The sequence below is a fragment of the Entelurus aequoreus genome, linkage group LG22 (assembly GCF_033978785.1).
Source record: "Entelurus aequoreus isolate RoL-2023_Sb linkage group LG22, RoL_Eaeq_v1.1, whole genome shotgun sequence".
NCBI classification, from domain to species: Eukaryota; Metazoa; Chordata; class Actinopteri; order Syngnathiformes; family Syngnathidae; genus Entelurus; species Entelurus aequoreus.
Genome location: NC_084752.1, coordinates 40060443 through 40085302, shown reverse-complemented (window position 1 = coordinate 40085302; position 24860 = coordinate 40060443). Strand labels below are relative to the sequence as shown.

At 37.0% G+C, this 24860-nt stretch overlaps 1 protein-coding gene across 10 annotated transcripts in view; it reads left to right on the top strand.

The window, feature by feature from the left end:
- The window catches only part of LOC133639703 (protein kinase C beta type), a 96114-nt gene that overhangs the window by 31905 nt on the left and 39349 nt on the right, over positions 1–24860 (top strand). For 5 of the 10 annotated variants that reach the window (XM_062033245.1, XM_062033248.1, XM_062033244.1 and 2 more), the window contains 2 exons: positions 6589–6671; positions 21922–22036. In XM_062033245.1, coding sequence (XP_061889229.1) covers positions 6589–6671; positions 21922–22036 — 198 coding nt within the window. The remainder of the gene's footprint in view (positions 1–6588; positions 6672–21921; positions 22037–24860) is intronic. The other 5 variants (XM_062033250.1, XM_062033246.1, XM_062033249.1 and 2 more) reach the window with 2 other exon arrangements.

The window sequence follows — 24860 nt, the reverse complement described above, 5'->3', positions numbered from 1 at the left end:
TATTATTAATCTACTTGTTCATTTACTGTTAATATCTGCTTATTTTCTGTTTGAACATGTTCTATCTACACTTCTGTGAAAATGTAATAATCACTTATTCTTCTCTTCTTTGATACTTGACATTAGTTTCGGATGATACCACACATTTAGGTATCGATCTGATGCCAAGTAGTTACAGGATCATACATTGGTCATATTCAAAGTCCTCATGTGTCCAGGGACGTATTTCCTGACTTTATGAACATAATGTGAATTTAAAAAAAGGGAAAAAGATTTTGTGAAGATAAAAAATATCAACGTAATCATAGTAGTATTGACTAGATACACTCTTGTACTTGGTATCATTACAGTGGATGTCAGATGTAGATCCACCCATGGCATTTGTTTACATTCAGGTGCGCTATCTTTATTAGTAATGATGCTGATGAGCTATTGTATCCTCCTACGGTGTGTAGTGAAGCATGTTTAGCTATTCCTCGCCCTCCAGTGATAATGATACTTGGAAGAAACTTACTTTATTTGTCACCATGGAGGCCAGGATTAGTGATTTAGAAGTAGCTAAAACACTGCAGACTGCGGATGGATGTTAGCCGCTAGCTAGCTAGCCATGTCTTACAGCACCTCTTCCTGAGGGTGTTTCAGTGTTATAACTTCACCTTTGTCTTTACTTTTTACTCCAAAATGCGTCCATTCTCCCTTTTCCGTCCACACACTGTGTCTGCTTGTAAGTACTCTGTGTGTGTGCACTGCCGAACATGCTCCTCTGCTCGTAAAACCAGCAATATCACGACATGACGTCATGCCCGGGAACGGGTACTTTTCAAACAGAGTATAGTACCGTTTTTGATTCATTAGTACCGCGATACTATACTAGTACTGGTATGCCATACAACCCTAGTTGATAAACGCTTATTTGGTGAAAATAAATGTAAAACTATATCAATATCGATAAAGATGTATCAATAATTGATTTTTAATCGAATCGTGAGGTGCTCCCACCTCTAATTATCAGTGCATTTTTTGTTTTCTCCATAATTTTATAATTTCTCTTCATAACTGAAGCTAAAAAAAATTCACACAAATATCTAAAACTTTAAAGAAGCAGGATTATTTCTTTAATCTTCACCATTCCCCCAGACCAGCGTTACTTTCCTTTCCCAGCTGCAGAAATGATTGACTCGATGGTGAGTGGCTGGGAACCTGCTTTACGCTTCACTGTTTACTTCATCATTGAGGCCAAGACCACCGTGACACGGGGGTCACACCTATTCACACCTCCTTTTACAAACCTCAATTACAACCCGGACTTGGGACAAGTCGCCCTCCCGCCGACGCGATTGGATACATTGTCACATACACACAACAGCACTCTGTTGAATGATGGCTAGAATCCCGTGGAAAGTGCCGCCAGTTGCCCTCGAGCCTCGTCAAAATAACAACGATGTGAATAATTAAGATTAAACAAAGCGTACACTGTAAAAAAAAAAGTTCTGTAAAAAAATGGTCATCTACTGGCAGCTACGGCTGCCAAACGCAGGCCTGGCCCTAACTAATCTGGCGCCCTAGGCAAGATTTTAGGTGGCGCCCCCCCACATCGGCAGTGAAGTGTATACACTCACAAGAAACCGAATAGCTTTTGTCTTTGACCTTTTTTTTTTTACTTAAAGAAAGCAAATTAACATATTATATGAGAATGTTATGTTATGATTATCTTTAACCGAATCACAGCAGTGCTCAAATTAAAAAACAGCATTCCCTCTCATGTGATATTGCTTAATTAACATTAATGATGTGCACTTTAACAACTAGGCTTACAACTATACCTAATTATAAAGGGGTGGAAAAGTGACTATTACCTGCGGGCAAACATTAGCTAACCAGAAGGCAATAACAATGTAAACAGAAAACACCTGCTTAAAAGATCTAATACAAATGTCCCTGAGGAATGTAAGGTGGGAGTACTGTAATTACCTAACGTTACATTATTTTCCATAACAATTTAGCCCCGTCCACAATATTAACCCGACGTTAAAACAGAACTAGCTATTTATTGATTAGCAATTGCAGAATCATGTAACATTAGCTTAATGCTAAAAAGCCAGGTTACTATCACATTCTGTAACAGACAAATAATTTCATGTAGGCTAACGTTACCTACCTGCTACCTCTGTCTTTTTCTCGTTTCTCCTCCTCTTTTCTCTTTTTTCTTCCCTGGGCACCTGACAGTTTTGGCCGTTTTGACATCTTGTGTTGATTTTTTGATGTGGTGACGTCCAAAGAGTCATGATACGGGAAGGGAGGGGGCACACCGTGCGGGGGGATGGGGGGGGTAATGTTGTAACAAATAATATTTCTATTAAATAGGCTTTACTTTGCATTTTAATTAACGTGGGATTATTTTTTGTATTTAGAAATAATAGTACCAACTTTTTTTTTTCTCTCCAACATTTGTGGCACTGGCGTGGCGCCCCCTGATGGACGGCGCCCTTAGCATTTGCCTATACGGCCTATGGCACGGGCCGGCCCTGGCCAAACGAAAACCATTAAATTAAAGTAAAACATTGTGAACCAAATAATGATCAAAAACATATTTACAGAAATTTTCATGAAACGTTTTGCGGAAAAATATCGTAATTTTACAGGTTTTTACTACATTATTAAGATCAACCACCTTTAATAAAGTGACTATGCAAACAGTTCTGCAGAAAAATACCTTTATTCTACAGGAGTTTTTCCAAATTATTACGATCAAACACCTTTAATGAAGTGACAATGCTGGCAGTTCCACAGAACTTTATCAACAGCGATACAGGTTACACTGAGGGTAGCCGAATAAAACACTTTAACACTGTTAGAAATATAAGCCACACTGTGAATCCACACCAAACCAGAACCCTTTGCAGCACTAACTCTTCCGAGACGCTACAAGGTGTGTGTGTGTGGTGGTGGGGGGGGGGGGGGGGGGGGGGGGGGGTTGGTGGTAGCGGAGGTGTATTTTGTAGCGTCCCGAAGAGTTAATGCTGCAAAGGATTCTGGGTATTTGTTCTGTTGCGTTTATGTTGTGTTACGGTGCGGATGTTCTCCCGAAAGTTGTTTCCGATATTACATTTTAACGCATTTATCGGCCGATAATATCGGCAGACCGATATTATCGGACATCTCTAATAATTACTGTAATTTTACATGAATTTGAAAGTAATTTAAGAAAACAGAAAATGCTATGTATAATTAATTTGGTATTTTTCTGTAAAAAAAAATTGAAATATACATAGTTTGTCATTACTGGCATATTACTTCAAATAACAGGCGGATTGTTTATTTACAGATAATGTCTTCAATTCTACAGTTTTATAAACTATTTAAAAAAAATAGAAAAATTACAGTAGAAATTTAGAGTAGGGATGATGTTTGATAAGAAATTATCGAGTTCGAGCCTGTTATCGAATCCTCTTATCAACCGATTCCTTATCGATTCTCTTATGGAGTCCAGATAAGTTGTTGTATATGGAAAAAAAACACATATTTGGTTTAACAAAAGCTCACTTTTATTATATAAGAAAACAATTTAATCTAATAAATAAATAAATATTGACTGTTACCCCCCCCAAAAAATAAAATAAAATAAATAAATATTGACTGTTGTTACCCAAAGTATATTAAGTGGGATTTTTCAGAAAAACGAATATATACAGTAACACAAAAAGAAGCTGTCTCTGTGATCACTATAGGTGTATAAATAATAATATAGTGTTAAATAAAATCAGTCCCTTGGGCACAAAACTGGAAATAATACAGCTCTCCAAAAAGTGCACTTCTGCTGCTATTTGACATAACTGTTTGTTATGATGCTTTGACATTTTTGCACTTTATTTCTTTATTGAAAGAAAATTCTATGAAGAGAAAAGTTGTTTGCAAATGTGGTTACAATGCTAAAAAATGAAAAGTTAAAGCTAAAAAAAGAAATACACTTTATTGAGTTAACATTATTTCTTTATAGGGGGAAAGATGTTATGAGCTAGGGAATATAACTACACTACCCAGAATGCAACGGGAGTGACGAGCATGCGCGGTAGCCCCGAAAAGTGTTGCATATCGTCACCCGGCAGCTAAGAATGAGCACGCCGTGAAAGTAAACGTCAAGAAGTCAGCCAACACGCCTCGTCTGCATTATTTATAATTAGACAGACAACACATATACAGTGTGATTTTGTAACGTTTACAAGGAAAGAAATACAAAAGTTCAAAAAGGGAGATGTGTTGTATATATATGTATGTGCTGCAGTGTTGTATATATATGTATGTGCTGCAGTGTTGTATATATATGTATGTGCTGCGGTTGCTTTAAGAAGGTTGCGACAGCTGCCGTAAAGGAGGTGCGTTGCTAGCCTGGTTGCTATGTTTCCGGTTGGTGGTAAAAGTGTTGGTCATGTGTTTGTACCCTGCTCAAATCTCTCAGTAAAGTTATTCATTGGATTATACCTTTTGTTTTGAACTTTATTACACATTGGAGCGCTTTTTCCCGTCCATTTTTTTCCTGCTTTCGCTATCTGCGCCTAATGACTGAGCTACGTGACGTCATTTCTTGTGATGTCCCACGGAGCATTTCTGGTCGGGACGGGATTCGTTCCCAGGGATTCAAATAAAGAACCAACTCTTTTTCTTTACTATAGTGGTCTCGATAACGGGTACCGGTTCTCAAAAAGGGATTCGAGTCCGAGGACTCGGTTCTTTTCTTATCGAACAACCGGGAAAACCGGTTTCGAGTATCATCCCTAATTTAGAGTAAATTAACTATAAAAATAGGATTTTTTTTTTACAGTGTAAAGTCACCCAGTGTCTGTGCGTGTGCTAATGTGTGCGTGTGCTAGTTATTTGTGACATATTTACTTATATTTTATCATCACCTGTGTTGACAATCTGACATACGTACACACTCACTACTGCAGATCATTGACATTAATGTGCGAGCTAGGGTTGTACAGTATACTGCTATTAGTATAGTACCGCAATACTAATGAATCATATTTGGTACTATACCCCCCCACCCCCGGCGCCCACGTGGTGTCATTGCTGGTTTAAAAGTCGCATTCAGGAGGCATTTGCGTTCAGACTGAAGTCACATTTGAAAAGATCAGATCAGATCCAATGGGATTGGGAACCACCTCCTGATGTGGCCTGAATCTGATGCCAAAAGATCAGATTTGAAGCACTTTGGAGCGTTTACACTGGCAAAAAAACCTCCGATCTGTGTCATTTGAGGGCAAAAAAAATCAGATTTGGTTTGCAGCGTAAACTAGGCCATAGTATTTGATCTCTCTTAGTGGCTAAGCTTTTTAGTTTTAAATATTGGTTTGTTCTGTAGTCAATGAAAAGTGTGTAACTCAGGGCCAGCTACTTTTCAATGTCTACCTCATTCTTATATATCATTCATATTGATTTATTTATGAAAGAGAGGTTAACAAGTGAAAGGTGTTTCATGATAATACAAGCATGTTTAACATTCCTTTCTTTCATGAAGACAAGAATATAAGTTGGTATGATTGTGATGACTTGCATTGATTGGAATCAGACAGTAGTGATGATAACCTCCACATTTTACAATGGAGGAGAAAAAAAGTCCTCCTTTTTGTCCAATACCACATGAAAGTGCTTGCTTTTTGTTTGTCCAGCTTCCATACTCCTTTTTATGCACTTTACAAGAAATACATTGGCGGCAAACTCCCTAGGTTGCTAGCTTTCTGAGACTTTTATTTTGTTAGCGCAGGCAGGATGAAGCAGGGCTTTTATTGTGAAGACAGGAACTGTGTGGTCAGTCTTTAGGCTTTTGACGGGAGGTACGGTTGAAATAAAAAGCGTTTCTCACCTTCCTGTCGGTCATTTTTTCTTAATAATGATCTGTGAGCAGCCAGCGTCATCTCACAAGACCTTCGGGTGCCGTGAATGTCAATCAAGTGACGTCTTGGTAAAGATTGATGATCCATCATTTTTAGGTCTATTATTTTAATGCCTGCTGGCGATGGACTGACACACCCTCCACCCTCCACCGCTAGCTGGCCATCCACGTAATGGATCAGTTCTGTTATTATGCATCATTACTGATGGGGGTTGTGGTGTCCTACTTCCAAAAGTAGATCAATTTGACTTTAGATTCCAGACATTGAGCTGCAGTCACAACACTGACCTGTCCTTTGCCCTGGTCCTTGCCTTATAGGAGAGCATACTTGACACACCGGAAGGTGAAGCCATCGGCATGTAGAATAAAACCGCCCACACTTGTTTTGGTGTCACACTTTTCACTATCTTGTGTATCTCGGCACGCCTTCAAACCAACCTTCCACGTCTGACGTGACCTCCTTCTAACCCTCTGTTGTGTTTTATATAAAGACGAGGATAAGTCCTGCCAAACCAGCGGCATAAAAGTAAATACAGCTCTTTACAGGAAGGTAACTAGAGCACAAGTGGCTTATTGCGCAATGACTAATGGCACATGATTGACATATTGAGTCATTGCTTTGTCTCTTTGTTTCAGATTGCAAAAAAAAAACCAAAACACTAATGTTTTTTTTTCTCTCTATTCACTATCAACAGTCTGCTGCTTTGTGGTCCACAAGCGCTGTCATGAATTTGTCACCTTTACCTGTCCCGGAGCCGACAAGGGGCCCGCCTCAGACGTAAGTAAATCATATATACTGGTGTTTCCCACGGACCTGCACTTCACCTGTGGCATTGGATGATGTCATAACCTCACGAGTCTAACAGATTGCTCTTCATTCACATTTGAAGTTTTAGCAGCTTTGGAGCAATCAAAGCTGCTCACACGGTCAATAAGGTGGCCACTATGATTGTTGACACATCAACTTCATGTGTATTATATTTATCCATGAGAGCATTTTTGTTGTAAATAGTGAGGTGTGTCTGTTAAAATCATGGTTGTTTTGACAAATGATGACAGATGTATTGTCTTTGTGTGATGTTGTAAAAGAGGCGTGGTTGTGTTGTGTAATAAGTATGTGTCAATGAAAATACATTTTATGACTTCTTAATTTGATTACATGCTATAGTATGATTTTATTGTCATCATTTTATTGCAGGATTTTTGTATCCTTTTAATTTAGGTAGCCAGGGACTGCATATGGAAATGAGCTTTTTAGCTATAATCTGGTACAGAACATATCGGTCTTTGAGCTTAATGTTTCTGTGCATTTTCCCTTCGAATAAAGACTCAACTAAACTCAACTAAACTTGCATATTGATGAGCAATGGTGCTTTCATGTTGGAGTCGCCTAAAGTCTCCAATAAGACCGCATTTGGCACTAGGCATTAAATAAAATAAAATACAATCTTTAAGAGTTCTGATTCAAGATTTGATCGTTTTTATTGTCAATTCAACATGGGTGTACGGTAGGGGTGTAACGGTACACAAAAATGTCGGTTCGGTACGTACCTCGGTTTAGAGGTCACGGTTCGGTTCATTTTCTGTGCAGTAAGAAAACAACAAAATATACATTTTTGGGTTATTTATTTAGCAAATTTGCAAAATCTTCCACCAAAAATATTTTTCTTAGTGTAATATTTGATGTGAAGTAATGGGAACCTTGGATAGGTCAATAATTCATAATAACATTGATTTTGATTCAATATTATGTTTTGAGCAATGACAGTTTGAAAGAAAAAAACCCAGCTTTGTTTTATTAGTCAACATTGCAACTTTTTCTAAATTACATTTAACCTTTAAGCTTCTTTATTTCACTTTTGTTATGTTTTCGTTTATTTGAATAGTATTTTTAGAATGTGCCGTGGGCCTTTAAAACATTAGCTGTGGGCCGCAAATGGCCTCCGGGGCACACTTTTGACACCCCTGCTATAGATAATAAAAAATGAAATGTGATAAATCTATGGATAAAAAGCAGAGCCTGGCGACGCATGCGCGTTTATCATAACTCTCTCTCTCTCTCTCTCTGTCTCTGCCCCTCCCTCACCAATGCTGCTGTTTGTTTTGTTTTTAACCCCTTCTTAACTCTGAACGCACATTCAAAATACACGCAACCCTAACTCAAAATGCCGGACATTTGAGGCATTTAAGAAACTCCACCCTGACAGCCAGGCCTGGCCCTAACCAATCTGGCGCCCTAGGCAAGATTTTAGGTGCCCCCCCCCCCCACATCGGCAGTGAAGTGTATACACTCACAAGAAACCGAATAGCTTTGTCTTTGACCTTTTTTTTTAGTTAAAGAAAGCAAATTAACATATTATATGAGAATGTTATGTTATGATTATCTTTAACCGAATCACAGCAGTGCTCAAATTAAAAAAACAGCATTCCCTCTCATGTGATATTGCTTAATTAACATTAATGATGTGCACTTTAACAACTAGGCTTACAACTATACCTAATATATAAAGGGGTAGAAAAGTGACTATTACCTGCAGGGCAAACATTAGCTAACCAGAAGGCAATAACAATGTAAACAAAAAACACCTGCTTAAACGATCTAATACAAATGTCCCTGAGGAATGTAAGGTGGGAGTACTGTAATTACCTAACGTTACATTATTATTTTCCATAACAATTTAGCCCCCTCCACAATATTAACCCGACGTTAAAACAGAACTAGCTATTTATTGATTAGCAATTGCCGAATCATGTAACATTAGCTTAATGCTAAAAAGCCAGGTTACTATCACATTCTGTAACAGACAAATAATTTCATGTAGGCTAACGTTACCTACCTGCTACCTCTGTCTTTTTCTCGTTTCTCCTCCTCTTCTTTTCTATTTTTTCTTCCCTGGGCACCTGACAGTTTTGGCCGTTTTGACATCTTGTGTTGATTTTTTGATGTGGTAAGAGTCATGATACGGGAAGGGAGGGGGCGCACCGTGCGGGGAGATGGGGGGGTGGAGGGGGCGTAATGTTGTAACAAATAATATTTCTATTAAATAGGCTTTACTTTGCATTTTAATTAACGTGGGATTATTTTTTGTATTTAGAAATAATAGTATCAACTTTTTATTTTTATTTTATTTTTTTCTCCAACATTTGTGGCACTGGCGTGGCGCCCCCTGATGGACGGCGCCCTTAGCATTTGCCTATACGGCCTATGCCACGGGCCGGCCCTGCTGACAGCTCCGCAAAAGAGGACATGTACGGTGAAAAGAGGACGTGTGGTCAGTCTATCCTAGCCCGGACGTTGCTAGCAGCTAACGGGCGGGTGTCGAGTGTTACCGTTTAGTGGTCAATTGTACGGAATATGTACTGAACTGCAATCTACTAATAAAAGTCTCAATCAATCAATCAAAAAAGCATGCCGTGTGTTGTGCCTCGGTGTGCATTGTTTACACAACGTGCGTTACGCTACTTAATATGTCCGTGTGGAAACTCGTTCGGTACACCTCAGAACCGAACCGGAACCCCCGTACCGAAACGGTTCAATGCAAATACTCGTGCCGTTACACCCATAGTGTACGGCAGGGGTCACCAACCTTTTTGAAACCAAGAGCTACTTCTTGGGTAGTGATTAATGCGAAGGGCTACCAGTTTGATACACACTTAAATAAATTGCCAGAAATAGCCAATTTGCTCAATTTACCTTTAACTCTGTTATTATTAATAATTAATGATATTTACACTTAATTGAACGGTTTAAAAGAGGAGAAAACACGAAAAAAATTACAATTACATTTTGAAACATAGTTTATCTTCAATTTCGACTCTTCAAAATTCAAAATTCAACCAAAAAAAAGAAGAGAAAAACTTAAAAAAAAGAATTTATGGAACATCATTAGTAATTTTTCCTGATTAAGATTAATTTTAGAATTTTGATGACATGTTTTAAATAGGTTAAAATCCAATCTACACTTTGTTAGAATATATAACAAATTGGACCAAGCTATATTTCTAGCAAAGACAAATCATTATTTCTTCTAGATTTTCCAGAACAAATTTTTTAAAAGAAATTCAAAAGACTTTGAAATAAGATTTAAATTTGATTCTACAGATTTTCTAGATTTGCCAGAATAATTTTTTTGAATTTTAATCATAATAAGTTTGAAGAAATATTTCACAAATATTCTTCGTCGAAAAAACAGGAGCTAAAATGAAGAATTAAATCAAAATGTATTTATTATTCCTTACAATAAAAAAAACTTGAACATTGATTTAAATTGTCAGGAAAGAAGAGGAAGGAATTGAAAAGGTAAAAAGGTATATGTGTATAAAAAACCTAAAATCATTTTTAAGGTTGTATTTTTTTCTCTAAAATTGTCTTTCTGAAAGTTATAAGGAGCAAAGTAAAAAAATTAATGAATTTATTTAAACAAGTGAAGACCAAGTCTTTAAAATGTTTTCTTGGATTTTCAAATTCTGTTTGAGTTTTGTCTCTTTTAGAATTAAAAATGTCGGGCAAAGCGAGACCAGCTTGCTAGTAAATAAATAACATTTAAAAAATAGAGACAGCTCACTGGTAAGTGCTGCTATTTGAGCTATTTTTAGAACAGGCCGGCGGGCTACTCATCTGGTCCTTACGGGCTACCTGGTGCCCGCGGGCACTGCATTGGTGACCCCTGGTGTACGGTAAAACCTTGATTTACCAACTGAATTGGTTCTTGAACAGGGTCCATAAATTGAAATGTTTGTATAGTGAAGCAAATTTCTCCATAAGAAACAATGTAAATATGACTAATGGGTTCCAGCCTCAACAAAAGTCCATATTTTAGTGAAAGTTTGCACACAATTGAACGTGCTATACAGCAGTGTTCCACAACCTTTTTTCCACCAGGGACCGGTTTAATGTACGCATTATTTTCACGGACCGGTTTTCTACGTGTAAATTAGCCTTTGCCCACAATCTGGCACATTAAAATGTTATATATCCATTGATGTGCATTGTCCCATGTACTATAACAAGGGAGTTGTAGTATACATCTATTAACAGGCTTATTGCTGTGTTTAGTGGGACGGGCCAAAGTTACGTCTGAGAAAATGTGGTAGTTTAAAAATTCATTAATGTTTCTGTGCGGCCCGGTAGCAAATGCGTCACGGACCGGTACCGGTCCCTGGATCGGTGCTATACAGTACTGTATATCAAACAAACATAACAAGGGAGATGAATAAACTGTCTCTTTATCAACAAGCAAAACAAGCTGCTGTCCTCTGTATGCTGTATCCTCCTCCCGTGTTTAGCTATTCCTCATCCTCCAGTGATAATGGTACTTCTAAGAAACGTACTTTATTTGTCGTCATTGAGACAAGCATTAGTGATTTAGAAGTAGCTAAAACACTGTGGATGGATGTTAGCTGCATGTCTTAAAGCATCTCTTCCTGGAGGGTGTTTCAGTGTTATAACTTCACCTTTATCTTTACTTTTTACGCCAAAATGCGACCCTTCTCCCTTTTCTGTCTACACACTGTGTCTGCTTGTAAGTACTCCGTGTGTGTGTGCACTGCCCAACATGCTCCTCTGCTCGTAAAACCAGCAATGTCATTGTAGAGGTTGCCCTCTAGTGGGTTCCTCGGACCACCACACACTGCCACGAGAGCCCGGATCAGGGGTACAACACCTTTATTTGCATAAATATATACTTTTAAATTGCTTATTATTTTTTATTGGATAGTAGTCTGTTTATTTCAATTGTTAGTTTTTTTCTTTAATACCTGTGGTGTAATTTAATTTATTTTTACCTCATATTTGTTCCCACTACCGCACCTTAAATTGGAGTCCTTAATCTCGTTATATGCAAATATAAGGACAATAAAGTCCATTCTGTTCTATTCTATTCTATTCTATAAATGTGGAGAGGCTTTTGCTTTCCAGCACAATGTCTTTCTCTTTGTTCGTGTCTCTCTCTCTCTCTCTCTCTCTCTGGCTCCCACTCCAACTCCAACAATGTGTCTCGCCCCGGCTGCTGCTAATAAAGGCGACAGGTGATTAGATAACAAGGCCCACCTGGGCCATGTACTCACCTGTCGCTGTCTTCGAGGCCTGTCCTGGCACACCCCGTTCTGCGGCAGGCCCGCAGGCCACGCCCCCCTCCACAGTCATTAAAGATTAAAGTACCAATGATTGTCACACACACACTAGATGTGGCGAAATTTGTCCTCTGCATTTGTCCCATCCCCTTGGGGAGCAGTGGGCAGCAGTGGCGCCGCGCCCGGGAATCATTTTGGTGATTTAACCCCCAACTCCAACCCTTTGTTGCTGAGTGCCAAGCAGGGAGGTTATGGGTCCCATTTTTATAGTCCTTGGTATGACTCGGCTGGGATTTGAACTCCAACCTACCGATCTCAGGGTCTTTGGTATGACTTGGCTGGGATTTGAACTCCAACCTACCGATCTCAGGGCGGACACTCTAACCACTAGGCCACTGAGATGACGTGACAGCGAAGCGGCGTCATGCCTGTTAAAAAAAAATATATGGCGAACCGGTACTTTTCAAACAGAGTATAGTACCGTTTTTGATTCATTAGTACCGTGATACTATACTAGTACCGGTATACGTACAGCCCTAGTACACACTAACAATAAGGAAACTACATTGTGGGTTTTTTTTGTCGCTGCGGCGCGTTCTGTTGCTCCATCTACACAAATGGAAGCAACACACGTAAGTTAACGTCATGATCTGTAGTTAAAAAGGATGAAAAACATAAGATGATGTTGCAGCCTTCTTATGACACAGAGCAATGAGTCTTGCTTGTCAAAGTTGTTCCATCAGGTGGAGGTTCCACAGCCGTGGCAGCAACACAGCTGACTGTCATTAGCGTCACCAAGCCCATCTTAATGCACCTTTTTCATCAATGTGGAGTGAAAATAGCAGCATGTTTACACTCCAACACACAGTAAGTGTAGTGTGTCGGAAGGCAGCGTTGCTGGGCTGTGGAAGTGATGTCATCAGGGGAGTACAAGTCTCCGTTTGTGGCGTACATACGCTCGGCGGAAAGTTTTGGAACGCTACACTTTGGGCGGCGTTTGCAAAAATCTGCGTTTTTGAGGAAACAAGTATGGAGAAGAGGCCTAAAGGCAGAGACAAGTTAATGAAGTGTGGTGTGGCCTCACATGATCATGTGTTCCAGCTCCTATCAAGCTGTTGAACAATGCAAACACATCTAAATAGTGCAAAGAACACAAGCACTTTAGCACTTTTTTGACACTTTATGTCTCCTCCGGATGTTGCCATTTCATTACACTCTACTGTACTTCCTGTTTTAGCCCTGCTCTGTTATTGTTTGTTTTAGTCATTCTCTTGTTTGCCTTGTCAAGCAATAATGTAACACCAAAACACATTTCCTTAACGGGACAATCAAGTTTACACACACATTAATATAAGTTATTATTCATTTAGTTAGATGGTCTCCTGCTGGCCCCACTATGGACTGGACTCTCACTATTATGTTAGATCCACTATGGACTGGACTCTCACTATTATGTTAGATCCACTATGGACTGGACTCTCACACTATTATGTTAGATCCACTATGGACTGGACTCTCACTATTATGTTAGATCCACTATGGACTGGACTCTCACACTATTATGTTAGATCCACTATGGACTGGACTCTCACACTATTATGTTAGATCCACTATGGACTGGACTCTCACTATTATGTTAGATCCACTATGGACTGGACTCTCACACTATTATGTTAGATCCACTATGGACTGGACTCTCACTATTATGTTAGATCCACTATGGACTGGACTCTCACACTATTATGTTAGATCCACTATGGACTGGACTCTCACACTATTATGTTAGATCCACTATGGACTGGAATCTCACTATTATGTTAGATCCACTATGGACTGGACTCTCACACTATTAACTAAATCCACTATGGACTGGACTCTCACACTATTATGTTAGATCCACTATGGACTGGACTCTCACTATTATGTTAGATCCACTATGGACTGGACTCTCACACTATTATGTTAGATCCACTATGGACTGGACTCTCACACTATTAGATCCACTATGGACTGGACTCTCACACTATTATGTTAGATCCACTATGGACTGGACTCTCACACTATTAGGTTAGATCCACTATGGACTGGACTCTCACACTATTATGTTAGATCCACTATGGACTGGACTCTCACTATTATGTTAGATCCACTATGGACTGGACTCTCACACTATTATGTTAGATCCATTATGGACTGGACTCTCACACTATTAGATCCACTATGGACTGGACTCTCACACTATTATGTTAGATCCACTATGGACTGGACTCTCACACTATTAGGTTAGATCCACTATGGACTGGACTCTCACACTATTATGTTAGATCCACTATGGACTGGACTCTCACACTATTAGGTTAGATCCACTATGGACTGGACTCTCACACTATTATGTTAGATCCACTATGGACTGGACTCTCACACTATTAGGTTAGATCCACTATGGACTGGACTCTCACACTATTAGGTTAGATTCACTCGACGTCCATTGCACCGGTCGTCATCTGCGGTCCCCTCCAAGGTTTCTCATTGTTATCCCATTGGGTTGAGTTTTTTCTTGCCCTGATGTGGGATCTGAGACACCCTTTGAGACATTCGTGATTTAGGACTATATAAGTAAACATTAATTGATTGAATTTATTAATTTTAGCACTGGTAAAATGTATTTTTCATCAGTCCCTTTTGTTGCAGTGTATTTGATTGATATTTGGTAATCAGCCTGACCTAAGCCTTGATAATAATCTTTGTGACGAACACATGTTTTCATATCATTTGACAAGGTCTGTCCTGTTTAACTGTAAGTAAGTTAGATATAATTATTGAATATGATTCAAATCAGCAGTAAGATGACTACTTCAGTGTTAATATGAGTGGGAAAAGTTGGGCCCTGAGGTCAAAAAAGTTAAGGACCCCTGTTTTTATAGTAGTGTTACTCAACTAAAAGTGACAAGCAGCCATCCAAATACTTGCTTGAGTAAGTATAAGTACTGTACTGACTTCAAGTACAGTACGCCGCTCCCAGTCTGTGGAACGCTCTCCCTGACCACCTGAGGGCACCACAGACTGTGGATGCTTTTAAAAAAGGCTTAAAAACACTTCTTTTTAAAAAAAGCCTTTTTTTTTTTTAGATATATGCATACTAGTTCTAGCTATTAGGCTGTTCTAGTTTTTATTTGTATTTATTTGTATTATCTTTTTATTTATGTTTTTAATACACTGTAGCACTTTGAGGTTGTTTGCTCAATGTGAAGTGCTTTTTACAAATAACATCTATTATTATTATTATTAAGAATTGAGTAACTTCAGATGTGTTTATGTGCTATTTTAATGGTGGTTGTCCACAGCTGGTAGGTGTTGGTGTGCAACACCTACCAGCTGTGGTAGACGGTTAGAGAGAGAGCGACTCTACCGTTACAGCAGGGCTAATGTTAGCACATGTGCAGCTAACACGCAAACATCTACAACTTAGATGGTTGGAAGTAGAGATCTGGGGCCGTACTTATCAAGCTTCTTAGAATGACTCCTAAGAAGTCTGCTAAGAGTTGACTTAAGAGTAAATAAATTCTTGGCTGAAAGCTGCACTTAAAAGTTAGTTATCAAGCGTCTTACTCACACTTTCAGCGAAGTGTAGGACTGAATCTTAAGTGTCACACTCAGAGCTGAATTACGACATTACTATGTGCCGTAAACAGAATTTTAGGTGACGTCATTTCTGTGTCCATAGAAATGACCAATCACGGAAGGGAATCCGTTGTCTAAGAATAAAGAAATATCTTGGAAATATTTAAGTGGACAATGGGAGTGTATATTTTGACAATAAACGACAAAATAATACAAAACAAACTAGTCCCCGCCGGCACTCACGCTACCGCTCCCTCTCTTCTCTCGCCCACACACTCACTGACGTCACTCACCTCACGGCCACACACATACGCTACTGTCATAACATTTTCTTTCCAATTCCATAATTAGGCAACTCATTTGAAACTGGTGTGGGTGGCTCTATATATACTAGCCCACTGCAGACACATGCAGAAATCAACAAGGAATCGAAAAGTATTAAATCTGTGACAAAAATAATATCCGCTCTGTCTAAACGATACCGTTTGATCAGCTGCTCGTCATCAAAAAAAACAAAAACATTGTTCCGTTCCCTGAACGTTGGCGCACGTCTCTCTCGCCTCAGTGCCATCCCCTGCTGGCAACTCCTAACCACTTAAGACACCTCTGAAGGTCTCTTAAATATCGTGGAGAGTAGGAGTGATTCTTAGACTTAAGAACGTTGATAAAAAGCTTTTATTCTTAAGTTTGAGAGTAGGACTAAATTTCGCAAATTCTCAGGACTTAAGTGTAAAATGGCACTCTAAGAAGCTTGATAAGTACGGCCCCTGACCATTTTTAACTGATTTCTTTATTTGAATGGAACATGTTAAAGGTGTTTCATGATAATACAAGCATGTTTCTTTCATGAAGACAAGAATATAAGTTGGTATGATTGTGATGACTTGCATTGATTGGAATCAGACAGTAGTGATGATAACCTCCACATTTTACAATGAAGTCCTCCTTTCTGTCCAATACCACATGAACGTTTGTCCAGCTTCCATACTCCTTTTTATGCACTTTACAAGAAATACATTGGCGGCAAACTCCCTAGCTTGCTGGCTTGTGCGCGCCAGCTTTCTGAGACTCTAATTTTGTTAGCGCAGGCAGGATGGAGCAGGGTTATTGTGAAGACAGGAACTTTGGTCTTTAGAGTTTTGACGGCAGGTACGGCGCGAGGGTCTGTTAAAATAAAAAGTGTTTCTGGCCTTCCTGTCGGTCATTTTTTCTTAATATTGATGTGGCAGCAGCCAGCGTCATCTCACAAAACCCTCGCGTGCCGTGAATGTCAATCAAGTGACCAAAGTCACGTCTTGGTGAAGATTGATGATCCATCATTTTTAGGTGTACTTTTGAATGGCTGTGTGGCGATGGACTGACACACCCTCCACCCTCCACCCTCCACCCTCCACCTCATGTGCACCCCTGGTCTACATGTTCCTTCTTGCTAGTCTGTAAGGTAAACATTGAGGAGCTTCATCTCTTTTCACTACGACTCGCTCTCCCTCGTGTCACTTTTTACAGTGTGGGGGCGGTCATGTGACCACCGTGTCAGGCTGCCTGACCGCCACCTGAGGCGCCATCGCCAAGGAAAGCCAGCGAGTGCTCCGATTCCAACAAAGTGCAATTTGAAAAGATGAGAAAATACAAAACATGACTTGTATCTTCCCAGCTTGACAATAGCAGGAGGGCCATTTTCTTCTGCGGACCATCATCTCCCAGCCCGAGACAACATTTCACACGTCATCTTTCCTTCTGTGAGACGCCGTCTCTCTCTTTGTGGCAGCTGGGTCCTTCTACCACACGCCATTTCCTGAGCTCGCTATGCCTCATGGGGGCATAGCGAGCAAATAGCACAGACAGGAGGTGCATTCACTGACATTGCGGCGTTGCAGTTGTACTTTTTTTTTTTTTTAATTTCCCCTTACCAATGGACCTACGTCCCCCTGAACACACCAAGTGACAATCACTGCTCCAGAGTAAATAATTCAGTTAAATATTACTGATGCAATTAGCTGTGTCAGCACTGTCCCTTTGCACACACACACACACACACACACACACACACACACACACACACACACACACACACACACACACACACACACACACACACACACACACACACACACACACACACACACACACACACACACACACACACAAACTGCCAATTTCCTGTCAACTGGTTGACTCCAAATCACATTTAGACATGTTGGTAAAAGGAAAATGTGCCGCCTGGCTGCCTGCGGTTAATGGGCCAATAACACACACACACACACACACACACACGCACACACACAAACATTCTTGTACTTCTTACCTTGAGACCTGAGAAAAATGCCTCCCTCTTTAGGACCAGCCTTTCTAGATATATAAAGAAGTGTATTTACAACATTAATAATATATACATACTATGCAAATATAAAAAAGCTTGTTGTGAAAAATGAGTTGGAATTTCACAAGAAAAACTTTTTGGCAGTATTTTAATGAAAGTCGTCATTTTACTCAACGCAAGTCCAAATTTGACAAGAAAAACTGAACATTTGTGCAATGTTATGATAAAAGTTAGAATTTTACTCAATAACAGTCACCATTTCACAAGAAAAGCTTAAAATGTTGGCAATTTTATGAAAAGAGTCGTCATTTTACTCGACAAAAGTCACTATTGTTGTATAAGAAAACTTTCAGATGTTGGCAAATTTATAATAATATTTTACTTGGCAAAATGATGACAAAAATCATAATTTTACTCAAAAGGATTTCCCTATTTTACAAGGACAACAAAAACATTGGCAATATTGTGATAAAAGTCAGAATTTTAAAAGACAAATGTCACCATTTTGCATTTAAAAGTAATTATTTTACATTTTAAAAAAAAAGTAATAATTTTACGAGAAAATATTGCAATATTACAGAAACAGAAAAAATATGAGAAATTGTTCCCAATTTTACAAGAAAGACATATTTATTTTATTTGTTTTATTAATTTTGGCCAAAGGGGGCGCATTTCAATTTCTTACACACACTTGTTATTTCATATGTTGACCAGAGGGGGAGCACTTTTAAAAGCAACACACAGTCAATGTGAAAAATCCCTCCTTTTTGGGACCACCCTCATTTTGACCAGCAGGGGTGCAAATGAGACATTGTCTATTAGATGCAATGTTATTGATTTATGTCATCACTTGTTCACACCTCCTCATATGGAAGATACTTTTCCTTCTTTATGTCTCAAGAAGGCTAGAAATACAAGCACACACACACACACACACACACACACACACACACACACACACACACACACACACACACACACACACACACACACAAACATTCTTGTACTTCTTACCTTCTTGAGACCTGAGAAAAATGCCTCCCTCTTTAGGACCAGCCTTTGTAGATATATAAAGAAGTGTATTTACAACATTAATAATATATACATACTATGCAAATATAAAAAAGCTTGTTGGGAAAAATGAGTTGGAATTTCACAAGAAAAACTTTTTGGCAGTATTTTAATGAAAGTCGTCATTTTACTCAACGCAAGTCAAAATTTGACAAGAAAAACTGAACATTTGTGCAATGTTATGATAAAAACTGGAATTTTACTCAATAAGTCACAATTTCACAAGAAAAGCTTAAAATGTTGGCAATTTTATGAAAAGAGTCGTCATTTTACTCGAGAAAAGTCACAATTGTTGTATAAGAAAACTTTCAGATGTTGGCAATTTTATAATAATATTTCACTTGGCAAAATGATGACAAAAGTCATAATTTTGCTCAAAAGGATTTCCCTATTTTACAAGGACAACAAAAAAATGGGCAATATTCTGATAAAAGTCATAATTTTAAAAGACAAATGTCACCATTTTGCATTGAAAAGTAATTATTTTACATTAAAAAAAAAGTAAGAATTTTACGAGAAAATGTTGCAATATTACAGAAACAGAAAGAATATGAGAAATTGTTCCCAATTTTACAAGAAAGACATATTTATTTTGTTTTATTAATTTTTGCCAAATTTCTTACATACACTTGTTATTTTATATGTTGACCAGAGGGGGAGCACTTTTAAAAGCGACACACAGTCAATGTGAAAAATCCCTCCTTTTTGGGACCACCCTCATTTTGACCAGCAGGGGTGCAAATGAGACATTGTCTATTAGATGCAATGTTATTGGGACCATGATTTATGTCATCACCTCCTCATATGGAAGATACTTTTCCTTCTTCATGTCTCAAGAAGGCTAGAAATACAACACACACACACACACACACACACACACACACACACACACACACACACACACACACACACACACACACACACACACACACACAAACATTCTTGTACTTCTTACCTTCTTGAGTCCCGAGAAAAATGCCTCCCTCTTTAGGACCAGCCTTTGTAGATATATAAAGAAGCGTATTTACAACATTAATAATATATACATACTATGCAAATATAAAAAAGCTTGTTGTGAAAAATGAGTTGGAATTTCACAAGAAAAACTTTTTGGCAGTATTTTAATGAAAGTCGTCATTTTACTCAACGCAAGTCAAAATGTGACAAGAAAAACTGAACATTTGGGCAATGTTATGATAAAAGTTAGAATTTTACTCAATAACAGTCACAATTTTACAAGAAAAGCTTAAAATGTTGGCAATTTTATGAAAAGAGTCGACAAAAGTCACTATTGTTGTATAAGAAAACTTTCAGATGTTGGCAATTTTATAATAATAAAATCGTCATCATTTTGCTCAAAAAATGTCCCTATTTTACAAGGACAACAAAAACATTGGAATATTGTGATAAAAGTCAGAATTTTAAAAGACAAATGTCACCATTTTGCATTTAAAAGTAATTATTTTACATTAAAAAAAAGTAATAATTTTACGAGAAAATATTGCAATATTACAGAAACAGAAAGAATATGAGAAATTGTTCCCAATTTTACAAGAAAGACATATTTATTTTATTTGTTTTATTAATTTTGGCCAAAGGGGGCGCATTTCAATTTCTTACACAAACTTGTTATTTCATATGTTGACCAGAGGGGGAGCACTTTTAAAAGCGACACACAGTCAATGTGAAAAATCCCTCCTTTTTGGGACCACCCTCATTTTGACCAGCAGGGGTGCAAATGAGACATTGTCTATTAGATGCAATGTTATTGATTTATGTCATCACTTGTTCACACCTCCTCATATGGAAGATACTTTTCCTTCTTCGTGTCTCAAGAAGGCTAGAAATACAACACACACACGCACACGCACACAAACATTCTTGTACTTCTTACCTTCTTGAGACCTGAGAAAAATGCCTCCCTCTTTAGGACCAGCCTTTCTAGATATATAAAGAAGTGTATTTACAACATTAATAATATATACATACTATGCAAATATAAAAAAGCTTGTTGCGAAAAATGAGTTGGAATTTCACAAGAAAAACTTTTTGGCAGTATTCTAATGAAAGTCGTCATTTTTCTCAACGCAAGTCAAAATTTGACAAGAAAAACTGAACATTTGTGCAATGTTATGATAAAAGTTAGAATTTTACTCAATAACAGTCACAATTTCACAAGAAAAGCTTAAAATGTTGGCAATTTTATGAAAAGAGTCGTCATTTTACTCGACAAAAGTCACAATTGTCGTATAAGAAAACTTTCAGATGTTGGCAATTTTATAATAATATTTCACTTGGCAAAATGATGACAAAAGTCATCATTTTGCTCAAAAAATGTCCCTATTTTACAAGGACAACAAAAACATTGGCAATATTCTGATAAAAGTCAGAATTTTAAAAGACAAATGTCACCATTTTGCATTCAAATGTAATTATTTTACATTAAAAAAAAAAGTAATAATTTTACGAGAAAATATTGCAATATTACAGAAACAGAAAGAATATGAGAAATTGTTCCCAATTTTACAAGAAAGACATATTTATTTTATTTGTTTTATTAATTTTTGCCAAATTTCTTACACACACTTGTTATTTCATATGTCGGCCAGAGGGGGAGCACTTTTAAAAGCGACACACAGTCAATGTGAAAAATCCCTCCTTTTTGGGACCACCCTCATTTTGACCAGCAGGGGTGCTAATGAGACATTGTCTATTAGATGCAATGTTATGTCATCACCTCCTCATATGGAAGATACTTTTCCTTCTTCATGTCTCAAGAAGGCTAGAAATACAAGCGCGCACACACACACACACACACACACACACACACACACACACACACACACACACACACACACACACACACACACACACACACGCACGTACCTTGTTAGCCTCATCCAGTCCTGCCATTGAATGCTAAACTGCTTGTGTTGTGTCTCAGCAGGATCCTCGTAGTAAACACAAATTTAAGGTGCACACGTACTCCAGCCCGACCTTTTGTGACCACTGCGGTTCACTCCTCTACGGGCTGATACACCAGGGCATGAAATGTGACCGTACGTACACGTGTGTGTGTGTGTGTGTGTGTGTGTGTGTGTGTGTGTGTGTGTGTGTGTGTGTGTGTGTGTGTGTGTGTGTGTGTGTGTGTGTGTGTGTGTGTGTGTGTGTGTGTGTGTGTGTGTGTGTGTGTGTGTGTGTGTGTGTGTGTGTGTGTGTGTGTGTGTGTGTGTTTTGAATAAGTTCATTCAAAAGTAGGGCTGTCAAAATCAACATGTTTAATCACAAGAAAAGATGGCATGAATCATGTCAAAGTGGTTTAATAAATATAAATATGTATGATATTGTTATACCGTTGCATTTGATTATTAGATCTTGTTTTACTTACTCTGAAGACAAGCAGCTCAGTAGCCATAATTATATCCTAGAATTGATTGTTTTTTTTTTACAATATATTACTGTAAATAGAAAAAAAAGAAGTGTTTTTTTTTTTACTTGTACATAAATACAATTGCACACATGTCAATGTGTACGCCAAGAAGTAATCACGTACCACTGGTTTTTTAGGGAAATATTCTGGCGACAGACGCTTGATAACTAATCTATACTTGTTGTTTTCACTGTGTCACTGGAAATAGAAAAACAGTACTTCGGTTTTTTTAATGGTGAAAGTCTGGCATTTAGTTTTTTTACCGTAAAATCTATTGTCAATTTTGCAAGGTTTTAATCATAAAATCTGTAGTGGCTATTTTTCTTACTCCAAAAATGTGTTGTTGCCGTTTTAGGTGTATTACTGTAAATAGAAAAACACTACCCATGTTTGTTTTTTTTACAGTGGCCAGTTTATTTTTACCGTAAAATCTATTGTCATTTTCTGCAATGTTAAGTTCAAAAGATAACTTGCTTTAAAGTCATTAGTCAATCAGTTTTTTTTTTTTTTAAACGTTTGTAATGTATGATAATATATTTGTTACATTATTAGGAAACACAAAACTAATAGTTCATTATTATTACAGATTATAACTACTTTACAACCTAAATTCATCACATTCCATTAACAATATTATTACAGATCCATACATAAGTCATATATATTTTAGTATTCTATTTTAAGAAAAAAGTGTTTGTAATGTAAGATAATATATTTGTTCATACATTTAGTCAAATAGCTATTAGAGTATTTTATTTTAAGAAAACATTTTTTATTGTATGATAATAACATTTGTTACATCATTAAGAAACTCACAACTATTTTATTATCATTACAGATTATAACTACTTTACAACCTAAATTCATTACATTAATATTAACAACATTATTACAGTTTCATACATAAGTCATATATATTTTAGAGTATTCTATTTTAAGAAAAAGGTGTTTGTAATGTATGATAATATAATATTTGTTACATTAGGAAACACAAAACTAATAATCTATTATTATTACAGATTATAACTACTTTACAACCTAAATTCATTAATGACATTAACATAATCAACATTATTGTAACAGATTTATACATAAGTCAAACAGATGTGTGAGTATTTTATTTTAAGACAAACATCTTTATTGTATAACAATATATTTGTTATATTATTAGGGAACCAAAAACTAATAGTTCATTATTATTATTACAGGTTATAACTACTTTACAACCTAAATTCATACAAATGTAACTAACATTATATTATTATTTTAAACATTATAACATTCATGTATAAATCAAAGACATATTTGAGTTGTTTTAAGGTAAACAATGTTTGTAATGTATGATAATATAATATTTGTTACATTATTAAGGAACCAGAAACTAATAGTTCATTATTATTACAGATTATAACTACTTTACAACCTAAATTCATTACAAAACATTAATATAAACATTATTATTACAGATTCATACATAAGTCAAACAAATATTTGAGTTGTTTTAAGAAAACAATGTTTGTAATGTATGATAATATAATATTTGTTACATTATTAAGGAACCAGAAACTAATAGTTCCTTATTATTACAGATTATAACTACTTTACAACCTAAATTCATTACATTACATTAATATAAACATTATTATTACAGATTCATACATAAGTCAAACAGATATTTGAGTATGTTATTTTAAAGAAAAACATTTTGCAATGTATGATATAATATTTGTTACTTATTAGAAAACCAGAAACTGATAGTTCATTATTACACATTATAACTACTTTACAACCTACATTCATACAAATGTAACCAACATTACATTAATATTAACAACATTATTGTTACAGATTAATGCATAAGTCATGTAGATCTTTGTATTTATTTTATTAAAAAATATATATAAGGTATAATATTATATTTGTTACATTATTAGATAATATTAAATACACGTATATGCAATGGCATTTAGGACATGTACTTTTTTAAAAAGCTGGAAGAAGTTGAGCTGAAAGTGTGCAAATAAAGGACGTGCGTTTCAAAACCTTCCTGCATGACATTCTGACAAGGAAATGACGTTTGTGTACAAATAACAGGATTATTGTCTACAGCAAATTTGAATTATGCAAGCGAGTAATCAACTGTGATTAATCACGATTAGTCCAAATTCAAAAACGAGTAAAAACAGACATAATTTGACAGCCCTATTTCAAAGTTGAACATTTTAGCTTCATCCTGAACTAGTGTATGTATGTATGTAGATTGTTCAACTTGTATGGACATAGTGTCCCTGTTGTGGTAGATTTTTAGTTTTTTAAACTACCTTTTTCATTCTTAACAATGTTAGAAAGGAAGTCATGTTATTAATGAGCAGTAATGTCATGTCATGTACTTTGAGGGACACATGTCTGCCATCTAGTGGACCGGCTGAGACATTACAAGTGAGAGGGACTTT